General features: G+C 38.9%; 1 protein-coding gene across 1 annotated transcript in view; it reads left to right on the top strand.

The window, feature by feature from the left end:
* SGTB (small glutamine rich tetratricopeptide repeat co-chaperone beta) overlaps positions 1-25,834 on the top strand; it is a 61,326-nt gene that overhangs the window by 6,380 nt on the left and 29,112 nt on the right. The window contains exons 3-5 of the mRNA XM_032144689.2: positions 4,208-4,311; positions 8,720-8,789; positions 12,935-13,034. Coding sequence (XP_032000580.1) covers positions 4,208-4,311; positions 8,720-8,789; positions 12,935-13,034 — 274 coding nt within the window. The remainder of the gene's footprint in view (positions 1-4,207; positions 4,312-8,719; positions 8,790-12,934; positions 13,035-25,834) is intronic.

Below are 25,834 nucleotides of genomic sequence, written 5' to 3'. Positions count from 1 at the left end.
ACTCCGTCTCAAAAACAACAACAACAACAACAACAAAAACCCTGCAGCTGCTTTTCTGCTCAGCTGCCCACACTCTCCATCCTCCTTACCCTTTACTACCTGTTTATTGTTTATGGTCCACCTCTCCATCCCCTACTAGGAAGTAAATCCCAAGAGGTTAGGGATCTTTTCTGTTTTATTCATTGATATGTTGAAAGTGTCTAGAAAAGTGCTTGACACGTAGTAGGTGCTTAATAAATATTTGTTGAATTGAATCCAGTGGTCTTGGGCATTCCCCTTAGTTGGTTTGGATCTTAGTTTCTAAGTCTGTTTGATAGAGATACTTGCCTTCCTTGCAGCCAATATATTTGTGAAGAGAATCTGAATCAGTGAATGGCAGGTACATAGCATGTGAAAACTTTTGAATTAAGTGTTATACAGATAGGATGTGGTATTACTGAATAGAATTCTTCACTCATCTTTCTCTATCAGTACCAGACTATTTTTGTTCGGTGTTACAGTGGAACAATAAGTATACATAGTATTTGTTTAGATTTTGTGACTTATTCCTGAATGTCTATTATTTTCATTAGGAATAAATAGGAATCGATTCTTCTAAAAGGAAGATCAAATGTAATAATCTCTGTTTGATAAATGAGAATCTTGAGGTAAATGTAAGTTAAATTATTGTACCCAGGTTATTTAATTTTTTCAGCCTGGATTGATAAGGATAATGAGACAGTCCTGAGTTCCAAGGCTGTGGTTAGCTTTGTTCACTAAATCATATGCCTTTCTAAATATGTGTTATTGTTGAACACTATACATTTTGGCAACTAGGTTTACTTATCAAAATAGAATTGCATTTAGAAAAAAAAAAAAGCCACCTCCTTTAGGGATACTTAATTGTGTCTAGTATGTGCCAGATCTGTGACATGAGGTTAGTGGCAGCAGAGATAAAGAAGGTGGACTGACTGCCTTAAGAAGATAGGACATAAAATCCCTCAGAGTTATCACATGGACTTTTCACCTGTCAGTGTTTAGCTCTGAAGTTCCATAATTTAGTGTTTTGCTAGGGGCTTGGTTTGGTGCTGTCCATCTTTTACAAGGCTGTAGATTAATTTTTTTTGGTGGGGAGGCAGATAAACGCTCTCTTCCACAGATTTGATTGTTTTCATTTCCTCCAAATTCAAATGTGACTTTCACTGCAAAGAAGGCAGTAGATTAAGTTGATTGAGCATCTACCCTTTGCCAGGACCCTGTTAAAGTCAAAGACAAATAAGATGTAGGCCTGCTAGGGATAAAAGACTTTAAGGAAAACAAGATGTAGACCATTTAATATGGGAAGACAAACATTTAGGTGCATATAATACAGTGTGATAAGTACAATAATGGAAACATGTACAAACCACATGGCAAAGTATATGAAATGACTAACCTGATCAAGAAGAGAGGATGTTTATCAAGAATAAATATATACATATACATACTTTTTTTTTTTTTTGAGATGGAGTCTTGCTCTGTTGCTCAGGCTGGAGTGCAACGGCACGATCTCAGCCCACTGCAACCTCTGCCTCCGGGGTTCAGGAGATTCTCCTGCCTCAGCCTCCCGAGTAGCTGGGATTAAAGGTGCCCACCACCATGCCTGGCTAATTTTTTTTGTATTTTTAGTAGAGACGGAGTTTCACCATGTTGGTCAGTCTGGTCTTGAACTCCTGACCTCAGGTAATCCACCCACCCTGGCCTCCCAAAGTGCTGGGATTACAGGCATGAGTCACTGCGCCTGGCCACATACATTATTATTATTACTACTATTATTATTTTAAATAGCAGTCTTCATGGCAATGAGAGCCTATTTTCTTGTGGCCTAGTGTTTTAAGTGCAAGTGCAACTGCTTGGTAGGAATAGAAAGGGAGAGAATAGGAATGGGTAAACAGTAGATTATTTTGTATCTAAAAGACACTTTGACTTTTTATCATTGGTAATTTAGTTTCTTATTAAAACACTCTCTAAGGAGAATTGTTCTGTGATTAGTGAAAGTTATAGTGTTTCTTTTATGACAGAGGTAATTTTCCCAGGACCACAATTCATACATAATGTATCTTTTAAAAGTTACATACAAATATAAGGGAATCTACTCCACACTGTCTGGAAATACACTGGGCATTTTGGGTACATTCTCATCTCCTTGAGCCAGGAGTGAATTCCTTTCCAAAGGAGAGCACTATCAGGGTGAGAATCTGCTTCCCTTCCCCTCAAAGGGTACTTGCAGAGAGGACAGGATATATGCTGTTCACTATTAACTACCTGCTCCCATTTTCTCGAATCCCAACTTTTCTCTCTAATTCATTCTCAATGTTCCTGCCAGACTTTTAGTTCTAAACATAATTTAGTTACATTATTCTCCCTCACTAAATTCTTTAATGGCTCTCCATTTGCTCATTCCTTGAAGTCTAAATCTTTTTAAAAATGCCATTTCAGGTGCCTTGTCATCTAATGACAGACTTCTTTTGGTTTTTGAAGACAGAGTCGCGCTCTGTCGCCCAGGCTAGAGTGCAGTGGGGTGATCTGGCTCACTGCAACCACTGCCTCCTGGGTTCAAGCAATTCCCATGCCTCAGCCTCCTGAGTAGCTGGGATTACAGGGGCATGCAATCACATCCGGCTAATTTTTACTTTTTTAGTGGAGATGGGGTTTCACCATGTTGGCCAGGCTGGTCTTGAACTCCTGACCTCGGGTGATCTGCCTGCCTCAGCTCCCAAAGTGCTGGGATTACAGGCGTGAGCCACCAAACCTGGCCTCCAACGACAGACTTCAAACATAATCCCTCACCATGTCTTTCCACCAACTGTATACCCTAGCCATACCAACCACTTATTTTGCCATACAATAAAAATAGACAAGGACCCTATCACCATTTAACATGCTTTATATTTTGCTTATGATATTTGTTGTCTTCCTTTATTGAAATATAAGCTTTATCATGTAGACAGTGATTTTTTTCTGTTAGGTTTATTACTGTTTCTCTACCACCTTAGACCAGTGCCTTACAGATAGTAGGCACTTGGCAAATTTGCGTGGATGAATGAATTTTTAAAATCTATCTTCACATAAGTACACCAAGATTAATATTTAGTGCTTCTTCCTATGTGCTGGGGGCTATATTCTGCTACTATTAATGTTTTTAATTAATGGAGAATTCTGTTTCTCACATTTTTTAAAGAAAATAATATTTTAGGTTTGTAGTGAGAGTACTTTTTTTGTTTTTGTTTTTGTTTTTTTGAGATGGGGTCTCAACCCAGGCTGGAGTGCAGTAGTGAGATCTTGGCTCACTGCAACCTCCTCTTCCCAGGCTCAAGCAGTCCTCCCACCTCAGCCTCCCGAGTAGCTGGGACCATAGGTGCGCGCCACCATGCCTGGCCAATTTTTTGTATTTTTGGTAAAGATGGGGTTTTGCCATGTTGCCCAGGCTGGCCTTGAACTCCTGAGTTCAGGCAATCCACTCTCCTTGGCCTCCCAAATTGCTGGGATTACAGGCGTAACCTACCACACTTGGCTGAGTAAGTTGTTATTAATGACTTGCTCTTTCTTTCTGGTAGCCTTCAACAAGAATATGATGTAATACATGTATTGAGAAATTATATTCTAGACAACATTTTTCCTTACGTGAGGAATAAGAAATCCAGTTGTCGCCAGGTGTGGTGGCTCATGCCTATAATCCCAGCACTTTGGGAGGCCGAGGTAGGAGGATCGCTTGAGCCCAGGAGTTTGAGACCAGCCTGGGCAACCTGGCAAGACCCTGTCTCTGCAAAAGAATTTAAACAGTTAGCATGTGGCTCATGCCTATAGTCTCAATTACTAAGGGAGCTGAGGCAGGGGGATCCCTTGAGCCCAGGAAGTCAAGGCAACAGTGAGCTATAATTGTGCCACTGCACTCCAGCCTGGCCACAAAGTGAAACCTTGTCTCTAAAAAAAAATTAGGAAGAAAGACAGAAAAGGAGGGAATGGGAAGGGAGAGTGTGAGGGGGAGGAAGGAAGAAGGAAAATCAGTGTGTTTTCCTTCGATAGCTAGTCTATAAACAGAAATTTCTTTGCAGCTGAACCAATGTTTTCCTTATGTTCTGTGATCATAAATACTGAATTTCCATACATTGCATTTCTATCAGAAAAAAAAAACTTGTTTCTTTTTTAAAATTGCTAATTGTTTTTTACTATTAAAATTTATTTCAAGTTGCAATTCAGTGCTTGGAGACAGTTTTTAAGATCAGCCCAGAAGATACACACCTAGCAGTTTCACAGCCTTTGACAGAAATGTTTACCAATTCCTTCTGTAAGGTATGTTGTCATTATTTTCTCATTATTAACTGATATAAGTATGACTACAATTTTATGTTAATAGATTGTTAATAGTTGAGGGGCCAGATATATGAGTAATTAACTTCATCCTGTGTATAAGGTAAATAGCCTGTCTATATAGATATAATTGGGTATCTAAAATATAACTCATTTAATGTACTTTAGATTTTCATATTGATAACTATTTTCATCCTCTCACCTTTTATATTTAATGATATGTATTAGTCGACTTTTAAGTTCTTTACAGTATCTGAGTATTTTTTTTCTTGAATGTCATTTCAATGAATCTGAGTATTTTTTGATTTCCAGCATCTGAATTGATGTTTCCCTAAAGCGTGGAATACAGGTTTAAAAATTTTTAATGTCTAAGAAGCAGCCATGCAGAAATAGATTCCTCTGGAATTGAATAATCATTTCTGAAGCAGAATTCATCAAATTTGCCCATTGATGGGGCTCTTTAAAACAGGGAAAGGTTAAGGGTCACTGTGCAAAACTAAGACTGAAATCCAAGTTTTCTGATCCCTGCTCCTGGGGACTGTTTATACATGGTCTTGGGTTTCTGGTCTTTTCAGGAAACAGACCATAAGACTGTCTGAAAAATGCTAAGTTTAGTGAGTTTAGGGCTCCCACATGTGGGTGAACTCCCACTTGTTTATTTCTTTTTTCTGAGGCAGGTCTCTCTCTGTCACCCAGCCTGCAGTCTAGTGGTGTGATCATGGCTCATTGCAGCCTCAACCACCTGGGCTCAAGCAGTCCTCAATTCTCCCACCTTAGACTCGCAAGTAGCTGGGACTACAAGCACACACCACTACACCCAGTTAATTTTTGTTTGTTTGTTTGTTTGTTTTTGTTTTTTAGTAGCGACGGGGCCTTTGTTTGTTTTGTTGCCTAGGCTGGTCTTGAACTCCTGGGCTCAAACCATTGTCTTGCCTTGGCCTCTAAAAAGTGCTCGGATTATAGCTGTGAACCACCACACCTGGCCCCACATGTTTCTTTATGACAATGTGGTGCCTCATGGGCTCCTTTTGTTTTTCTAACTCAGTTCTTGAGCTTTAGTATATAATGAAGAATTCTGGAGTGAAGCTGAAACATATCTTGCACACTTCAGTCTGGAGTGGACATTGCTGACAATACCACACTTGACTAGATCTTCCAGGCTCTGTTTCTAGAACTTCTTGGGAAGAGGTTGTTAGAGTTGCAATGAAGATGGCAACTTGGCAGTAAATCATTCCCTTTTATTACACTTTGGAGAAAAATAATGCAGTTATACATTAATTCATCAAACAGATGAATTCTTATTGTATGACAAGATATAAGGAGACAGTGATGTTTATCTCTGTTCCTCATCAGGGAGCTCCCTTTTTCTTCCCTTTGGTGATGGTGGGCTGTGCTTCTTTCATTGTCTGGGCCTGTGGTCCCCTCAGGGAACCCTGTTTCAGTGGCTAGATATGGTTATGGCTAAAGCAGACCTTCTTTGCTGTCAGGTATGTGAGGCCTGTGCTTGAGACAGTTCTTAGATTTGCTCACTCTTTAGCTACTGTCACCATTGACTTAATACTGAAGATATTAGAACTACTTCTTTTTTTTTTTTTCTTCTCAGGAAGCTCTAATTGACTTTTACCGTCTGTTTGAATAAAGCTTTTTCTTTCTTTTGCTGTATCTCCCTGATTGCATTTAATTATAAGAAATTTGTTGCTCACTATTGTTAAAATACAGTTTATTGAAACTGGCTGCCTAGTATATCTTCAGTTGTGTTATATGTGGTATCATATTTTCTTTTTTTTTTTTGAGATGGAGTCTCGCCCTGTCACCCAGGCTGGAATGCAGTGGCACGATCTCAGCTCACTGCAGCCTCCACCTCCTGGGTTCAAGCGATTCTCCTGCCTCAGTCTCCTGAGTAGCTGGGCCTCCAGGTGCGCGCCACCACACCTGGCTAATTTTTTTTTTTTTTTTGAGACAGAGTCTTGCCCTGTTGCCCAGGCTAGAATGCAGTGGCACGATCTCAGCTGACTGCAACTTCTGCCTGCTGGGTTCAAGTGATTCTCCTGCCTCAGCCTCCCGAGTAGCTGGGATTACAGGCACCCACCACCGCACCTGGCCCCGGCTAATTTTTGTATTTTTAGTAGAGACGGGGTTTCCCCATCTTGGCCAGGCTGGTGTTGAACTCCTGACCTCATGATCCACCTGCCTTGGCCTCCCAAAGTGCTGGGATTACAGGCGTGAGCCACCATGCCTGGTCTCATAATTCTTTAGTAGTCTTATTTTACAGCTATGGCTTCATTCCATATATGTTTGTTAACAGAATATGGCAGAGAAAGTGTAAATTCACCTGAAATAGCATCAAGATTGTTGTAATTAAAGAAATTATTTGTCTTACCGAGTGTACTTGGTTGTTATATTGGTCATTTTATCTTTAGGATACTGCTTTTCTATTTTTTTCTCCAATTATGTTTATGTATCAAGTGGATTCATTCCCTTTATTTAAAATAGGTAGCTCTTGCCCCCACATGGTGAACTGCTCAAATTTATGCAATGAATATGATAATTAGTTTTCAAAGTATAAAACAGTGGCAGTTTTCACAAATAATTCAGGAGGATTGGGAAGACAGAAGAGATTATAATCTATTTTTTAATATGCTATTTTTCTGACCCCCAAATCACTTTTTCCCATGTGTAAAGTGCCTAGGTTTATTGGAAAATTTAAAATACAAGGAACCCTAAAGCCAAGTGCTATAGGACAATAATGTGTCTTTGAATTATATTTAGATCCTGAGTAACTACAGTCAGTTTTAAGTAGTGACCTCTACTTAGGAAGGTTCTCATTTTGTTTCTATACTTTTATTCCAATATTTTATGCTTAGGAAAATTGATTAGTAGATAATGATTTAAAAAAAAATAAGGACAAGACCCATATACTTTGTCAGTGATTTTTTTTACTTGTGAATCTTTATGTCTAATTTGCAAAATATATTTCTGATGTAGAGCTATCAATTTTGTGGAAACTCTAATCAAGGCAAAGGTAATGATGGATATATACTACAGTACATAGGGCTGGGCATGGTGGCTCATGCCTATAATCCCAACACTTTGGGAGGCCAACGTGGGAGGATTGCTTAAGCTAGGAGTTGGAGACCATCCTGAGTAACATAGGGAGACCCTGTCTCTATACAAAATAAAAAAATTACCCAGGTATGGTGGCTGCTGACCACACCCAGCCCCAACTTTTTTAAAACAATGAACATATATTAATTTTACTACAAGATAAGAAAACACGGCCGGGTGCAGTGGCTCACGCCTGTAATCCCAGCACTTTGGGAAGCCGAGACGGGTGGATCACAAGGTCAAGAGATCTAGACCATCGTGGCCAACATGGTGAAACCCCGTCTTTATTAAAAATACAAAAATTAGCTGGGTGTGGTGGCACGCACCTGTAGTCCCAGCTACTCGGGAGGCTGAGGCATGAGAATTTCTTGAACCTGGGAGGCGGAGATTGCAATGAGCCGAGATCATGCCATTGCACTCCAGCCTGGCAAAAGAGCAAGACTCCATCTCAAAAAAAAAAAAAAATTAGACAATATGGAAAGATACAAGAAATTAAAATTTTACTTCTGATACCTATCTTTTCAGGCTGTTTTTAATGTGTGTGTGAACATATTTATATAATATCATATTAAAAATGATTTTTTGTAGATTGTGATTTTAACTTAGTAGGGTATATCTTAGATAGGATATTAGACATTTTGTTCCAAAATTTTCACTAATATAAACAATCACTTGATCATATTTCTATTCCTATGCTTTACATACTAATTCCATTTTTTTGTTTATGAGGTAGGATTGCCGGGTATGGGAAATGCACATTTTTTAAAACTTTGATTCACATATTCTTCATATTCTTATTTTTTGAGACAGGGCCTGGCTCTGTTGCCCAGCCTGGAGTACAGTGCCTTGATCTCAGCTCACTGCAACCTCTGCCTCCTGGGCTCAAGCCATTCTCCTACCTCAGCCTCCGAAATAGCTGGGACTACAGGCACATGCCACCACACCTTGTTAATTTTTGTGTTTTCTGTAGAGACAGGGTTTCACCATATTGCCCAGGCTGGTCTTGAACTCCTGAGCTCAAGCTGTCCACCCACCTTAACCTCCCAAAGTGCTGGGATTAAGGCATTAGCCACCACACCCACTCACACATATTCATATTTCTAATAAAAAATATATGAGAGGACTTGTCCCCTATTTTTGTTAATATTATTATTTAGGAATTTGATTTCATGATGTGGAGTTATAGATGATTTAAAATGTGGGTAATTTATTATTACTTTATAGTACTCTAGGATGATTCTTTATGCAGCTAAAGGGAAGTGCATTGATTTTTATTTAATTTCAGAATGACGTTCTGCCCCTTTCAAACTCAGTGCCTGAAGATGTGGGAAAAGCTGACCAATTAAAAGATGAAGGTGAATATTTCATACAAAAATGACGTACTTAGTAAAGCTTTCTGAAACTGTGGAGGAAATTACTGTCAATTGATATAGTTCTGATTACACCACCAAGACTAGATTGTCATAAGTGCACATGGCAATTACGAAACAGAAATGAATGTGATGGGTAAGAAGCCTGGAAGTACAGAATGGCTTGTGGGCAGTACAGTTACGGCTTGCTTCAAGAGAAGCAGATCTATTGTGAGTAAAAGTTGCAGAACACATAACTTAAGGGCAAATTGCTTCTGACTGTTTTTGCTACTTATACTGTAGGATCTCAAATTCTTCTTTAACTTAAAAAGAGGAAAATAGTTTTCAGCATTATTTTAGCTTTCATATGTTTAGTGTTTTTGAGTTCTTTGAAATTTGTTAAGGTAGGCACATGGTACTTGTTTATTAGCTAGCACTTTTGATTACTACATTATTAAATTTTATACTAGTTGGCTATTGAAGCATTCTTGGTTTTAAGAAATAAGTCACTGTTGAGGATTTGTGTTCCATTTTTCCATTATGTCAGCTATGTTAAGCTATAGATGAGAGCCAGGTCAGGCCTGTAAGATTTGTACTACAAAGCTGTAGGGTATAGTCCTTATCTTTAGCAGTGAGTGACAGCCAATAAATCCTCTGTTCTATATATAGACAGAGGGTTACTAGGGAATATGCTATGTTCAGAAACATTTTCTAGCCTTTTCTTTATTTCATACCTTGAAGAAGGCAGTTGAGTTAAAAAATATATATCACGGCTGGGCACGGTGGTCCACACCTGTAATCCCAGCACTTTGGGAGGCTGAGATGGGTGGATCACGAGGTCAGGAGATCAAGACCATCCTGGCCAACATGGTGAAACCCCGTCTCTACTAAAAATACAGAAATTAGCTGGGCATGGTGCTGTGTGCCTGTAATCCCAGCTACTCAGGAGGATGAGGCAGGAGAATTGCTTGAACCCGGCAGGTGGAGGTTGCAGTGAGCCGAGATCACACCACTGCACTCCAACCTGGCAACAGAGGGAGACTCCATCTCAAAAAATATATATATGTGTGTGTGTGTGTGTGTGTGTGTGTGTGTGTGTGTGTTTGTGTATATATAAAATCACCTGGTATCTAAAAAGGTGGATATGAAACAATTATACTGTTTCTATTCCTTGGGCATGGTCATTTCTCTAGGTCTGTAAATATATACCTATATCACTGTGGTTTTTGTTTTTTGTTTTTTGTTTTTGTTTTTGTTTTTTTTTTGAGACAGAGTCTCTCTCTGCCGCCTAGGCTGGAGTGCAGTGGCAGGATCTCGGCTCACTGCAATCTCTGCTTCCTGGGTTCATACAATTCTCCTGCCTCAGCCTCCCGAGTAGCTGGGATTATAGGCGCGTGCCACCACGCCTGGTGATTTTTTTTGTATTTTTAGTAGAGATGGGGTTTCACCACGTTGGCCAGGCTGGTCTTGAGCTACTGACCTCATGTGATCCGCCCGCCTCAGCCTCCCAAAGTGCTGAGATTACAGGCTTGAGCCACCATGCCTGGCCTATATCACTGTTTTTAATGGCTGTGTAGTGTTACGTGATACTGTTTGAGCATGTCTGTCTTACCTAGACAGATAATTTTGTAATCCTAAATAACACTGTCTTTGATATTTTTGTCAATATTTCTTTTTGCTACTTTGTTTTTGTTTGAGATGGAGTCTGGCTCTGTCGCCCAGGCTGGAGTGCAGTGGTGCGATCTTGGCTCACTGAAACCTCTGCCTCCCAGGTTCAAGTGATTCTCCTGCCTCAGCCTCCCGAGTAGCTGGGACTACAGGCATATGCCACCAAGCCCGGTTAATTTTTGTATTTTTAATAGAGATGGAGTTTCACCATGTTGGCCAGGCTGGTTTCGAACTCCTGACCTCAGGTGATCCACCCACCTCAGCCTCCCAAAGTGCCAGGATTACAGATGTGCGCCACTGCACCCAACCCTGAATTTTTATATGTTAAGTATTTTACATGTTAAATATTTTATATGTTTAATATGTTAAGCCTTTTATCATTAACTTATAGTATACATGTGTATAATATTTGTGGTATGTATATATACATTATGATATCTACACCTTTGAGGTGACACAGGAAAAGACATACAATACAGTTTTATAATGTAATCATAAAATGCCATCAAGACAAAGAGCCTAATAGCAACATCAAAGTCTCAATAACCTAGAAAATTAAAATGTTTGACATGGAAATCAAACTATCTTTGCTAATATAAACTTTTTGTTTCTTCATAAAAAACAATGTTATCCTGTCAGTTTCTTTAGAGGCTTTCTATTGATTTCTTTTTTGGGGAAGATCCAAATTAATTTTTTTAACTAGAAAAGATATTTGTTGCGATATAATTCATATATCATACAATTTACTTCTTTAAAGGGTACAATGCATTAGTTTCTCGTATATTCACAGAGTTGTGCAGCCATTACCATAATCAATTATAGAAATTTTTTTTTTCTTGAGACAGGGTCTCACTCTTTCGACCAGGGTGGAGTGCAGTGGCAATAGTATAGATCACTGCAGCCTCAACCTCCTGGGCTCAAGCAATCCTCCTACTTCAGCCTCCTGAGTAGCTGGGACTACAGGCACATGCCACCACCCTGGCTAATTTTTTTTTTTTTTTGTAGATATAGGGTTTCACCATGTTGCCCAGGCTGGTTTCTAATTCCTGGGCTCAAGCCATAGTCCTGCCTTGCCCTCCCAAAGTGCTGGGATTACAAGGATGAGCCATCATACCCAGCCTACAGAACATTTTTATAACCCCCCAAACAAAAACCGTGTGCTTATTAGCAGTCACCCTTTATATTCATTTTTGATTCCTAATTTACAGTAATTTGAATATTCTGTTTTTGTTCCTTGGAAATTTATGCCCCACTCTTCCTGTTAAGCAGCTAATGATCTATTAAGAACAAGGCTAATGTGAGAGTTTCTGGTTTAAGAAAACTGGAAAGAATCACAGATACCTTGGAGATGTAAATCATTCCTCCTAATCTCCATTGTTTCTAATATTTTCTTTTTTTTTCTTTTTTTTTTTTAAAGACAGGGTTTCACTCTGTCACCCATGCTGGAATGCAGTGGCACAATCACGGCTCACTGCAGCTTCAACCTCCTGAGTTTATGTGATATTCCTGCCTCAGCCTCCAAGTAGCTGGGACTACAAGCGTGCATCACTGCGCCTGGCTAATTTTTTTAATTATTCTTTTTGTTGAGATGGGGGTCCCACTATATTGTCCAGGCTGGTGTCGAACTCCTGGCCTCAACTGATCCTCCCACCTTCACTTCCCAAAGTGTTGGGATTACAGGCATGAGCCACCACGCCCAGACATATTTTGAACATTGGTTCTTACAAGTGCAGAGGACACTACTTTTTCATTTAATGGTATACAAAAAATACCCATAGGAAATCTCTTATTTTGCTGACGTTTTATTAACTTAGCTAAATTACTGCCAGATGTATCTGCAGATGCCCTTCCTGAAAATCAGTACTTTGCAGGCTAGCCATGGTATCTGAAATTCTCTTTCTAGAAATTAATCTCTTCAAATCCCCTTTTAAAAAGAATCTAACTCTGGAAGGGACAACACATAAAAATATTATCTGCCACTATCATGATAGCATGATTAGTTTTATCAGCTTATCCTCAGCAGTGTTCTGAGAACTTGATTATCAGCAGATATGTGTTTTAACAGGGAAAGAGTGGAAGACCAGGTCCAGATTGAGATGGTGATTAGGGAGGGTGTTGCATCTGGAACGGGCTGGGGCAGCTGTAAAAGGGAGGAGAGAGATGAAGATAAGGAAGGTGAGAAGAGATTCACTTTTGCCATGAGATAGTCATAATTGTTGCATTTACTCTTTTAAGTCTGGATTTTATAAGGCATATAAACATTAATTTTTAAAAAGACTTCGCATTGTTAAAATGATTCACACACACTGAAAGCTAAATAATATCAACTCTATAGTACAATGTAAAACTTTTTCCAGTGTGACTGAAAAATCATGAGGCCAACTTTCATATAATTATAGTTTCCACGATTAAAATGTGTCTATCAGAGTGTATGCTTTTAATGTATATTATACTTACTGTACATACTGGTTACTTTATTTTAGGCAATAACCACATGAAAGAAGAAAATTATGCTGCTGCAGTGGATTGTTACACACAGGCAATAGAATTGGATCCCAATAATGCAGTTTACTATTGCAACAGGTAAACTAGCACTATTGTGGCAGGTTTACAATTCTTAAACATTTAGATTAATAGCTCCGAAGGAAAATGCAAGTCTTAATTATTTAGAAAATTTTGAAAGTTCAGAAAAATATAAAGAAGGAAGAAAAACTTACAAACTCACCACTCAGAGGCAACCAGTTATTAATCTGTTAGCATATTTTGTCTTACATAAATTTATTTATTTATTTATTTATTTATTTTGAGACAGAGTCTTGCTGTGTCACCCAGGCTGGAGTGCAGTGGCATGATCTCGGCTCACTGCAAGCTCCGCCTCCCGGGTTCACTCCATTCTCCTGCCTCAGCCTCCCAAGTAGCTGGGACTACAGGCGCCTGTCACCACGCCTGGCTAATTTTTTTGTATTTTTAGTAGAGACAGGGTTTCACCATGTTAGCCAGGATGGTCTCAATCCCCTGACCTCGTGATCTGCCCGCCTCAGCCTCCCAAAGTGCTGGGATTACAGGTGTGAGCCACTGTGCCCGGCCTAAATTTATTCATTTTTATTTTTATTTTTATTGAGACGTGGTCTCATTCTGTCACCCAGGCTGGAGTGCAGTGGCATGATCTCAGCTCACTGCAACCTCTGCCTCCTGAGTTCAAGTGGTTCTCCCACCTCAGCCTCTGCTGGGACACCAGGTGGTCTACAGGTGCACACCACCATGCCTGGCTAATTTTTGTATTTTTTTTTTGGTAGAGATGGGGTTTCACTGTTCATGTTGGCCAGGCTGGTCCTGAACTCCTGACTTCAAGTGATCCACCTGCCTTGGCCTCCCAGAGTGCTGGAATTACAAGCATGAGCCACCACACTCGGCCAGTTTGTTCATTTTTAGATTCACCTTTGTTCACTGGTCTTATAAAAAATATGTCCTTATTTTATTGCAATCTTTCATAAGCATTATTTAAATGGTTACAAATTAGTCTCTATTACTACTGCTTATTCTTTTTTATATTTCCAGCACCTATCATTGTGGCTAGCAAAGAAGTACTCAGCAAGGGTTATTTTTGAATAAGGAGATAAACATACCTTAGTTTACTTACCTATTGACCTACTGGTGGACATTGAGGTTGCTTCCATTTTTTTTCAATATTATTACATAAAGCTGCAATGAACATCTGTTGTTTCTAAAATATTTTTCATGCTTTAGATTTTCTGGACTTTGGATTTATCCCTGGAAATACACTTAGTAGATATAGAAGTGCAAATTATTTTTAAAATTGTTGATGCAAATTACAAAATTGTCCCACCTTCTTTGAAAATATTTTGAAAATTCTCTCCCTAGGAATGTATCTGTTTTGGCTATGCCCTTGATCAGCACTAAGTATGCAAATGATTAATTATTGCTAATTTAATCTTGTTTTCATATTGTTCTAATTTATATTTAAGTACTGGTGAGGTTGGATATTTTTCAAATGTTGGCCATTTTTATTTGTTTTTTCCTAAATTTTCTATTTATACCTTCTGTAGACTGAATGTTTCTATCCCATCAAAATTCATATACTAATGTGAATTTTAAGCCCAGTCTCCAATGCGATGGTATTTGGAGGTGGGACCTTTGGAAGGTGATTAGGTCATGAGGCGGGGATTAGTACCTTTATGAAAGAGACTCTGGAGAGCTCCCCTGTCCCTCTTGCCATGTGAGGACACAGCAGGAGGAGTACCCGTACCAGTTCTTAGCTTGTTTGACCCCAGACTTCCTTCTTCCTGTTTCTTGGCTCTGTCCTTTTTAACACGGGTCTGACCCCTATAGGCTGCATTTCCCAGGCTCCTTTACCATCTGGCTTTTGTATGGGTTCAGCCATGGAGGTACTGGCAGGAGATTTGGAGGGTAGAAAGAAGAGAGAAGTCTAGGTATTTCTTTCTGCATTTTTATTTTATTTTTTAACATCATGGTGTATATTCAGCAGGGGCTGCTTCTCATCCTTGTGTTCCTACTTCCACCCGAGACACATACTGTGGTTCTGGTCTTTGCCAGGGGACCTTCGGTATTGGACTTTGTACTTTGTCCTTCAGTCTTAGGGATGGTAGTGGCTTCCTGTTGTGAATTTCTGGATTGCTGTACAACCCTGTTTGGCCTCTCAGCTCTTTTACCACCTTATGTAATAAATTCCCTGAATTAAATTATTCTGTTTTGAATATTGAAGTTCCAGTAGAACTTTCTACAGTGATTGAAATGTTGTATAGCTGTACTGTCCAACTCAGTTGCCACTAGCCACAGTGGCTGTTGAGCACTTGAAATGTGGCTAGAGAGCAATTGAGGAACTAAATTTTTAATGTCTAAATCAATTTAAAATTAATTTAGGCCAGGCGCGGTGGCTCACGCCTATAATCCCAGCACTTTGGGACACCGACGGGTGGATCACGAGGTCAGGAGATCGAGACCATCCTGGCTAACACGATGAAACCTCGTCTGTACTAAAAAATAAAAAAAATTAGCCAGGCGTGGTGGCGGGCGCCTGTAGTCCCAGCTACTCAGGAGGCTGAGGCAGGAGAATGGTGTGAACCCAGGAGGCGGAGCTTGTAGAGAGCCAAGATGGCGCCACCACACTCCAGCCTGGGCGACAGAGCAAGACTCCGTCTCAAAAAAAAAAAAAAAAATTTAATTTAAATAGCCACATGTGGCTTATGGCTGCTGTATCAGACAGCAGATCCCTATATTAAAGATATAGAGCAAAAATCCGTGTGTTTTATTTGCCTTTTAATGTTTTTCATATGTAAAAGTTTTAAAAATTTATGTAGTCCAATTTTTCTTTTCGTTTGAATTTTATTCCAGTGCTTTTAGACTTAAAGCTCTCCCCATTTACAGACTTGACAAATAACTTCTATTTTCTTATTTTTCCTTTCATTTAAATTTTATCATCTCAAGTCTGTTTTGGTTACTGGTATTACTATTTTAACCCATTCGAAACTTGTTATGACGGCCTTATCACCTTTTATTTTATAGTGGGTTCCTAGGTTTGAAAGAGATCTTTAAGTTAACTTGGTCCAATATTTCATAAACTCATTATTATCATATTTATCATATATCATATTATCACCTTTCTGAGATAGCACTCTCTTCCCCTACCTTTTCTTTTGTGGTTATATCTGTTAGAAAGGTCTTCCTTATATTGACAGTGAATTTGTTTTCCTATAGCTCCTGTAGCTTCTGTCGGTTGGTTTTACTTAAGGGTAGTTCCAGAATAATTATGATTCTTTTTTTTTTTTTTTTGAGACGGAGTCTTGCTCTGTCACCCAGGCTGGAGTGCAGTGGCAGGATATTGGCTCACTGCAACCTCTGCCTCCTAGGTTCAAGTGATTCTTCTGTCTCAGTTTCCCAGGTAGCTGGGACTACAGGCATGTGCCACCACTCCCGGCTAATTTTTGTATTTTTAGTAGAGATGGGGTTTCACCATCTTGGGCAGGCCAGAGTTGAACTCCTGACCTCAAGTGATCTACCTGCCTCAGCCTCCCAAAGTGCTGGGATTACAGGTCTGAGTAACCATGCCCAGCCATGATTCTTCTTTTTCTTTTCTTTTTTTTTTTTTTTTTTTTTTTTTTGTGGCATGATCTTGGCTCACTGCAAGCTCTGCCTCCTGGGTTCACGCCATTCTCCTGCCTCAGCCTCCCAAGTAGCTTGGACTACAGGCACCCACCACCATGCCTGGCTAATTTTTTTTTGTTTTTTTAGTAGAGATGGGGTTTCACCACGTTAGCCAGGATGGTCTCGATCTCCTGACCTCGTGATCCACCCGCCTCGGCCTCCCAAAGTGTTGGGATTACAGGCATGAGCCACTGCGCCCGGCTCATTCTTCTTTTTCATGACAGTACTTTACATTTTAAAATTTGCTGCCATGTTCACTTTTCTCCACATTCAATGTTTGAAGTTTCTTCTGTTATACTTCAGGTAGTGCAGCTTTAAGTCCTGTACCTTCACTTGAAACTTGTTCCAGTTTACCTCTGTCTGTTAGATATAGTTCCCAGAAGATAACACAGTATACCTGGCATTAGTCTAACTAGACCAACAGTCTTGTAAGACTCTCATTTAACCTACTTTCTAGATAACATAACTATATATCAGCATATTCTAGCATTATTTGTTAAGTTCATATTTTGCTTTTGGTATATTATGGCCCTCTTTTATCATAGGTTCTATCATGTAACTCAATCGTATATATATTTGATGGGTTTTTACCAAATACCTGCTATGCACTAGCACTGCCACTGGAGGAACAATTGGTTGCTTATACTCAAATGCAGGCTCTTACGTTTTGCCCCTATCAAATTTTATCTTGTTATAATCTTCTATTTATTTGGCTTTTAAAGCTTTTTTGATAAGTAATCTTTAAGGTAATGAATTTGCTCTTCCTCCCGTTTTCATGTTATCCACAAACTTGAGAAGAGTACCATATCTTATATCAATAACAAGTTGCCTGGGTGCAGTGGCTCACGCCTATAATCCCAGCACTTTGGAAGGCTGAGGCGGATGGATCACTTGAGGTCCGCAGTTCCTGGCCAATGTGATGAAATCCTGTCTCTACTAAAAAGCAAAAACAAGAACCAAACAAACCAATCAACTACTGGAACTATAATAGAGAAGTGGTTATGAGCAGGGGTTCTGAACCCAGACTCTTTTAAAAATATATATGTATTTCAGTAGTTTTGGGGGTACATGTGGTTTTTGGTTACACGGATGAATTGTATAGTGGTGAAGTCTGAGATTTTAGTGAAACCATCACCCGAATAGTGTACATTGTACCCAACATGTAGTTTTTTAACTCTCATCTCCCTCCCATCCTCCCACTTCTGAGTCTCCAAAGTACATTATACTACTCCGTATGCCTTTGTGTACCAATAGCTTAGCTCCTACTTATAAGTGAGAATGCACAGCATTTGGTTTTCCATTCCTGAGTTATTTCACTTAGAGTTATGATCTCCAGCTCCATCCAACTTGCTGCAAAAGACATTATCTTGTTCTTTTTTGTGACTGAGTAGTATTCCATAGTATATACATATATACCACATTTTCTTTATCCACTCATTGGCCAATGAGCCCTTAGTTGGTTCTACATCTTTGCACTTGTGAATTGTCCTGCAATAAACACATGTGTGCAGGTGTCTTTTGGATATAATGATTTTTTTTCCTTTGGGTGGGTACCCAGTAATGGGATTCCTGGATCGAATGGTAACTCTACTTTCAGTTCTTTAAGAAATATCCATACTGTTTTCCATATAGATTGTATTAATTTACATTTCCACTAGCAGTGTATAAGCATTCCCTTTTCACCACATCCATGCCAACATCTGTTGTTTTTTGACTTTCTAATAACAGCCATTCTTGCAAGAGTAAGGTGGTATCTCATGGTGGTTTCAATTTGCATTTCCCTGATAATTAGTGATGTTGAGCGTTTTTTCATATGTTTGTTGGCCATTTGTATAACTTTGAGAAATGTCTATTCATGTCATTTGCCCACTTTTTAATGGGATAATTTGTTTTTTTCTTGCTGATTTGTTTGAGTTTCTTGTAGATTCTAGGTATTAGTCCTTTGTTGGATGCACAATTTGCAAATATTTTCTCCAGTTCTGTGGGTTGTCTGTTTACTCTGATGATTACTTCTTTTGCTGTACAGAAGCCTTTTAGTTTAATTAGGTCTCACTTATTTATTTTTGATGGGTCCAGACTCTGTGGATTCTAATTTCTGGCTCTGACACTTACTACCTATGTGACCTTGAGCAAATTTCCTAGTGCATCTATGCCTTGGTTTCCCTATCTGTAAAATGTGGGTAATACTAGTATTTACCTTGTAGGGTTGTTATGGAGATCAAGCAGTATAGTACATTTGATGCATTTCAAGTCAACTTGCAGCCATCAATATATATCCTCCCTAAATACTTAGCATGCATATCATTAACTAGAGTTTAGTATTTACTTTTTTGGGGGTAAAATTTGCATACAAAAATGCATAAATCTTAACCGTACTTTCATGGAGTTTTGACAAATACGTACAACCCGTGTAACCTAAAATTCTATCAAGATATTGAAAATTACCATCACTAGCCAGGCATGGTGGAGGGTGCCTGTAATCCCAGCTACCATCAGATGTCCAGGAAGTTCCTTAAACCCCTTCACAGTCTGTTGCCTACAACACTCACCAGAGGTAACCACTGTTTTAATAGATTAGATTCATTTCCTCTAGAGTCTCATATGAAAGAAATCATACATACTTTCTGTGCAAGACTATTTGCAAGGCATTATGGTTTTGAGATTCAACCATGTTGTGGCATGTATTAGTTCATTCTTTTTTATTGATCAATAATATTCTATTGTTTGAATATATCAGTTTGCTTAGCTATTTTCCTATCTATGGCCACCTGGGCTGCTTCTAGTTAAAACAATTTTTTTAAATGTTGTCCAGATTTTATAGTTATTATTTGTGGGAGGTCGTATCCTTAAGAAGTTTAGTTGGCCTCACTAGAGAACTTCATTTTCTTCTTCACATACACAAAAATTCCTTTATTAATCATCAATATAGCTCCCCAAAATAGAAAATCCAAATAATTTGTGGAGAATGAATTCTCTTAGCTGTGGTTTGATGGTTAAGTGTAATCAGATTAATTTATATAATGTTTTAATGTTTTAGCATATGCAGTCTTGAAATAAATACTTAAGTGTCGTGAAATGTTGTAACCAGATACAAATATTATCACAAAATTTCTTATTTGTAGAGCACAACAAGCCATGTACTTTTAAGTATAAATATGGAAAATGTGAGCCTACAAAGTTTATTGTTGATGAGAATAGTCTTATATCCACCAGTACTGTATTAGAAGAAATTTTTGGCAATACCTATGCTTGCTTTTTAATTTTTGTAAAACTGAAATAAATAATTATGCTTCTCTTTTGCACTTAAATTGTATCTTTTTCCCTGAAAAGTGCAGTAAAAGAGCATGCTATTTAATATTAAATAATCAGAAAACTTCATATATTTAATATAAGTACTAAACAAAGCTTTAGGATCACTTTGGGTTTTTTGAGACTCTAGTAGCTATAAATATCTCAGTAGTCTGTAATCTTGCCAGCTACCTCTGCCATTTTTCTTTGCCAACTGGCTGCCAAGAATTCAAAGCTCAGAATAGCCAATCTAAATCTTCATTTTAAATTCATCTTCACAATTTTATTACTAATCAAAATTTTTTTACATAACTCACTAGGATGAACTAATTACTTTTTATAGAACTGACTTTTTAATTTGTTAGGAGATGATCATCTGGCACATTTCTTAAGCATGACTCTTTCTTTTCTGGTACTTGTCTTCTATTTTGGCCTTTTAGGATCCTACTGATGCTTTAGGCTCCACTTTGATAAAAGGAAAACCTGAATCCTTTTTTGTAAACATACCATGTAGTTTTGCTTTTTGAATATACTTCTAGCACTTGCCACAATGTGTAACATTTATGTAGGTTTGTCATATGTTTTATCATATGCTTATCATATGTTCTGCCTTATCTTATATGCGTATTTGTTTTATTTCTTCAGGTAAAGGGCAGAGATTGGCACTTGTATCTATTTGTATCCCCTATAGCACCTTATATTGTGCCTTGTAGGAGTTCAGCCAATTTTTGTAGGATGAGTGTAGAAAAGATACTGAAGCAACCAGCCATTCACATTAACACTTGTGTACATAAAACAACAAATGATTGAGTATAGGTCTAAAACACCACCAAGTTCTCCATAATATGAAATGAACAACAGTTTTGGATGTCTTCTGTCCCTACACAGACACGATATTCTTACTTCTTTTGTACTTCAGTGCTGAGTACTTTACTCATAGTAAGCTCATGCTTCAGGGGTGGATGGATAGTTGAATGACTTAAGGCAATAAAAGACAGGAGAGAGAGAGAGCATGATGGAGGGAATTTGGAAGGCCTCTCAGGTGATGGAGAACTGGAGTCGGATTTGAAGGACCGGTAGAACTTGGATAGGCGGAGGAGAGGGGAAGGCATTTCAGATTGGAGAGCTTAGTACAAAAGGCACAATCAAGAAGCCTCAGGCCATTGTAATAAGAAATGCTAGTGACAGCACGTAGCCGTGTGAGCTCTGAGAAAGACGGGAACAGAGGCCCCATTTCGCATTTTGTTTCCTCTTCTTCTGTGAGCAGCATGTGGTCAGTCAGTCCACTGGGATTTGAGCTTGTTGTTGAATCTCTGTTCTGCACTTACTGGCTACATGAACTTGGGCAGTCACTGTATCTTTTTAATCCTCAGTTTCCTCACTTGTAAAATAAGGATATTATCCACTTCAAAGGGTAGTTGTAAGGAGTGATAATATGTACAAAGTCCCCAGCATAGTCCTAGACTTGCAACATTTGTTTCTTTCAAAAACAAGATAAGGCTTCTTTAATTGTAGGAATAGATTTTTGCCATAATTTATTTATGCATGATGTGAGAAATGTGAAGTAGCTTGATTTTTTTCTGTCTTTCTGTAAAAATAGAACATAAATCATATTCATGCTTTTGTTTCTAATAAGGTGAAGAAAGCAAGGGTGCCTGGAAACATGTGACTCTGACTGTACTGTTCCACTGAAATTTCATTAGTTATGCCCTGATAACCAGACAACAGAGGCAGAGAGCGCAGACCACATTGTTATTCAGTTCAGACACTGGCATGTTTCGCTTCATCTTCCAGAATGTTCAAATATAGCCTGTCTTCTCTTTCCTTTCCTGGCCTCTGAGGCTCAGACGCCTCTCCTGTTCCTTTTGTGAGCTGCACAAATCTGCTCTCACCCTAACTTGCAGTTTGTGATCCAAAGCTGTTAAGATTGAAACACAGTCCCCCTCCTTCCTTACACCCACTCTTCTCTCTGAGTCTGATTCTCCCTGCTTATTTCTTATCTTATTGTCAGAATCTGAAGCCAGATTTCAGGGTGTCTTTCTGTTTCCCTTTTCCATACACCTCCCAAATAGCTAATTTATTTCCTACTCCCTTAGTCCAGGTTCTTAACTTTGGTTGAACTAGTGCAATAGGGACATCAAAATGGCTTTCCATTTCTGCTTGCACTCCCCACTCCTGTCTTCTGCCAAAACGTTTTTTTCTAAGATGCGAAATTGATCATCTAATGCTTGCTTTCTGTTCAGTAGTTCCAAAATACCTACAGGATCCAATTTAAGCTCCTCAACATGACGCATAAGATCTTTTCTAATCTAGGCTCTTTCTTTTCTCTCAACTTCATTATCTTCACTTTTCCTCCTACCCTATTCCTCTTCTCTCTACTACCTATGCACATGTAATATGAAACTTACTGATTTCTTAAAAATACCATGTTGGGACATCTCTCCATGCTTTGTATGTGCTTCCCCCTATGCCTAGAATATTTCCTACCTTATCTAATTGGTCAACTACTAGTCACCCTTCAAAACTCATTAGGCTGTGGGAGGCCGAGGTGGGTGTATCACCTGAGGTCAGGAATTCGAGACCAGCCTGGCCAACATGGTGAAACCCCCGTCTCCGCTAAAAATACAAAAAATTAGCTGCGTGTGGTGGTACGTGCCTGTATTCCCAGCTACTCTGGAGGCTGAGGCAGGAGAATTGCTTGAATCCAGGAGGTGGAGGTTGCAGTGAGCTGAGGTCACGTCACTGCACTCCAGCCTGAGCCACAAGAGCGAAACTCTGTCTCAAAAAACAAAAGACAAAAAACCCTGTTAGGTGTTGCTTCTTTTGGGAAGACTTTCTTAATTTCTTTTCTTTTTTTTCCTTGTCACCCAGGCTGGAATGCAGTGGCGCGATCTTGGCTCACTTCACCCTCTGCCTCCCAGGTTCAAGCAATTCTCCTGCCTCCTGAGTAGCTGGGACTACAGGCTCCCGCCACTACGCCCGGCTAATTTTTTTGTAGTTTTAGTAGAGACGGGGTTTCACTATGTTGGCCAGGCTGGTCTCAAACCCCTGACCTCAGGTGATCCACCCACCTCGGCCTCCCAAAGTGCTGGGATTACAGGTGTGAGCCACTGCGCCTGGTCTTCTTAATGTCTTTTCCTCCCAACCTCCTGACCATGCCCCTATGCCCTTCCCCTCCATGTCCTATGGAGTGGTGCTATCCAATATGGTAGCTCCCAGCTACATGTGGTGATTTAAATATAAATTAATTAAAATGTAATACAATTAAATATTGCATTAGCAATTCCTCAGTTGCATTAGCATATTTCAAATGCTCATTAGTCACACATGTGGCTAGGTGCTACTGTATTGGATAGTACAGATACAGAACTTTTCTGTTGCAGAAAGTTCTGTTAGACAGCTTGACATAGGGTTAGCCACACCTTTCTCTGTGTTGCCTCTTCCTTTTATACTTCCATTTTTGCAATTTATTACAGTATTTGTTTATTTGCATATCTGCTTCCCTATTAGACTAGGAAAGGTTGAAGGGCAGGGAGATATTCTCTTCATCTTTGTATAGTGGTTTTGAGTTCAGTGTCTAGCATATTATAGGTGTTCCACAAAAGTCAGCTGAATTGGTTCAGTGAATTTTAGAAGGGAAAGTTGTCTCTACCTGACGACTTCTACTGATGAAACAGCGACATGGCAGCATGTATATGTGTCTATTTAAAGAAAAAAACAAATTTAAACCTATTTAAACTTATTGAGAGAGAATAGTATGATGAACATCTCTCTCTACATGTATGTTCATCATAGAATCAATGGTAGTTAACATTTTGCCATGTTTAACTTCCTCACTCTTTTCCTTCCTTCCTTCCTTCCTTCCTTCTTTCCTTCCCTCCTTCCTTCCCTCCCCTCCCCTCTTTCTTTCTCTCTTTCTTTTCTTTCTCTTTCTTTTCTTTCTTTCTTTTCTTTTCTTTCTTTCTTTTCTTTCTTTCTTTCCTTCCTTCCTTCCTTCCTTCCTTCCTTCCTTCCTTCCTTCCTTCCATCCATCCTTCCTTCCTTCTTTCTTTCTTTCTCTTTCTTTTCTTTCTTTCTTTCTTTCTTTCTTTCTTTCTTTCTTTCTTTCTTTCTTGATTCCTTCCTTCCTTCCTTGCTCTCTCCTTCCTTCCTTCCTTATTTCCTTCCTCTCTCTCTTTCTCGGTTTCTCTCTTTCCCTTCCTTTCCTTCCCTTCCCATCCCATCCCGTCCCATACTGTCCTGTCCTTCTCTCACTCTGTCACCCAGCCTGGAGTGCAGTGGCATGACCTCAGCTCACTGTAACCTCTGCCTTCCAGGTTCAAGCTAGTCTCATGCCTCAGTCTCCTGAGTAGCGAGGACCACGGGACACCCAGCTAATTTTTGTATTTTTAGTATAGACAGGATTTCACCATGTTGGCCAGGCTGGTCTCAAACTCCTGGCCTGAAGTGATTCACCCACCACGGCCTCCCAAAGTGCTGGGATTACAGGCATGAGCCACCGCACCTGGCCTCTCTTTGTCTTTCTATTGGGGTATATGGGGGTGGGGGTGTATATACGCCTTATACAAATACATAGAATTTTCTTGCTGATCCCAAATACTTCAGCTGTATCTCCCAAGAATAGGGATATACTTCATGTAACTATCATACCATTTACATGTAAGAAAATTAGTATTAATACTGAAATCTTTCAATTTGTTCCCAAAACATCTTTTATAGCTATGTTTTTTATCCAGAATCCAACCAAGTTTCTTGCATTGTATTTTGTTATGCCACTTTAGTCTCTTTTAATCTACAGAGTATCCCTGACTTTTTTGATTGATTGTTTTTCATGAGATAGACATTTTTGAAGAGTTCAGGCCAACTGTCTTATAGAATGAGCCATATTCTGGATTTATATGGTGCTTCCTCATGATTAAATTTAAGTTAAATTTTGTTATGAAGCCTACAAAAATAATTATGTGTACCACTTACTGCATTGTGTCAGGAGGTACATATTTTCAGACTGTCCCATTACTGGTGACTCTAAGTTTGATATCTTAAGGTGATGACCATCAGATCTATTATTCCTTTTGTAATTTATAGGTAATCTGTAGGGTTTGGTGATATGAATAAAAAATTATTCCCTAACAAACTATTTTTTTTAACATTCATACGGCTTTATTTATAGATAATTTAAAATACCGTCATTGCATTTTTTTTAAGTAAAAACAAGTACACAAAGAATAGAACAAAGAGAACAGCTTGATTTATTCTTGTCAGTAATAGAATATCATTATCTATTAGAATGTGATTTAAGTTAATTCCTCAAAATTAGTTTGGTTGGATTTTCAATGGTTTTACATCAGAATGCAGAACTTATTGGTATAGATTTTTCTATGCTGTAAATGCTATCTTAATGAAATATAGAAGGAAGGGAGGGAAGGAAGAAGAAATTAAGATTTTTTTTCTTTTTTAAAATTTTATTATTATTATACTTTAAGTTTTAGGGTACATATGCACAATGTGCAGGTTTGTTACATATGTATACATGTGCCATGTTGGTGTGCTGCACCCATTAACTCGTCATTTAGTATTAGGTATATCTCCTAATGCTATCCCTCCCCCCTCTCCCCACCCCACAACAGGCCCCAGTGTATGATGTTCCCCTTCCTGTGTCCATGTGTTCTCATTGTTCAATTCCCACCTATGAGTGAGAACATACAGTGTTTGGTTTTTTGTCCTTGCGATAGTTTGCTGAGGATGGTTTCCAGTTTCATCCATGTCCCTACAAAGGACATGAAATCATCATTTTTTATGGCTGCATAGTATTCCATGGTATATGTGTACCACATTTTCTTAATCCAGTCTATCGTTATTGGACATTTAGGTTGGTTCCAAGTCTTTGCTATTGTGAGTAGTGCTGCTATAAA

This window comes from Hylobates moloch, unplaced genomic scaffold, assembly GCF_009828535.3.
Source record: "Hylobates moloch isolate HMO894 unplaced genomic scaffold, HMol_V3 SCAFFOLD_23, whole genome shotgun sequence".
In the NCBI taxonomy this organism is placed as follows: Eukaryota; Metazoa; Chordata; class Mammalia; order Primates; family Hylobatidae; genus Hylobates; species Hylobates moloch.
This window is presented reverse-complemented; position numbering and strand designations above follow the sequence as displayed.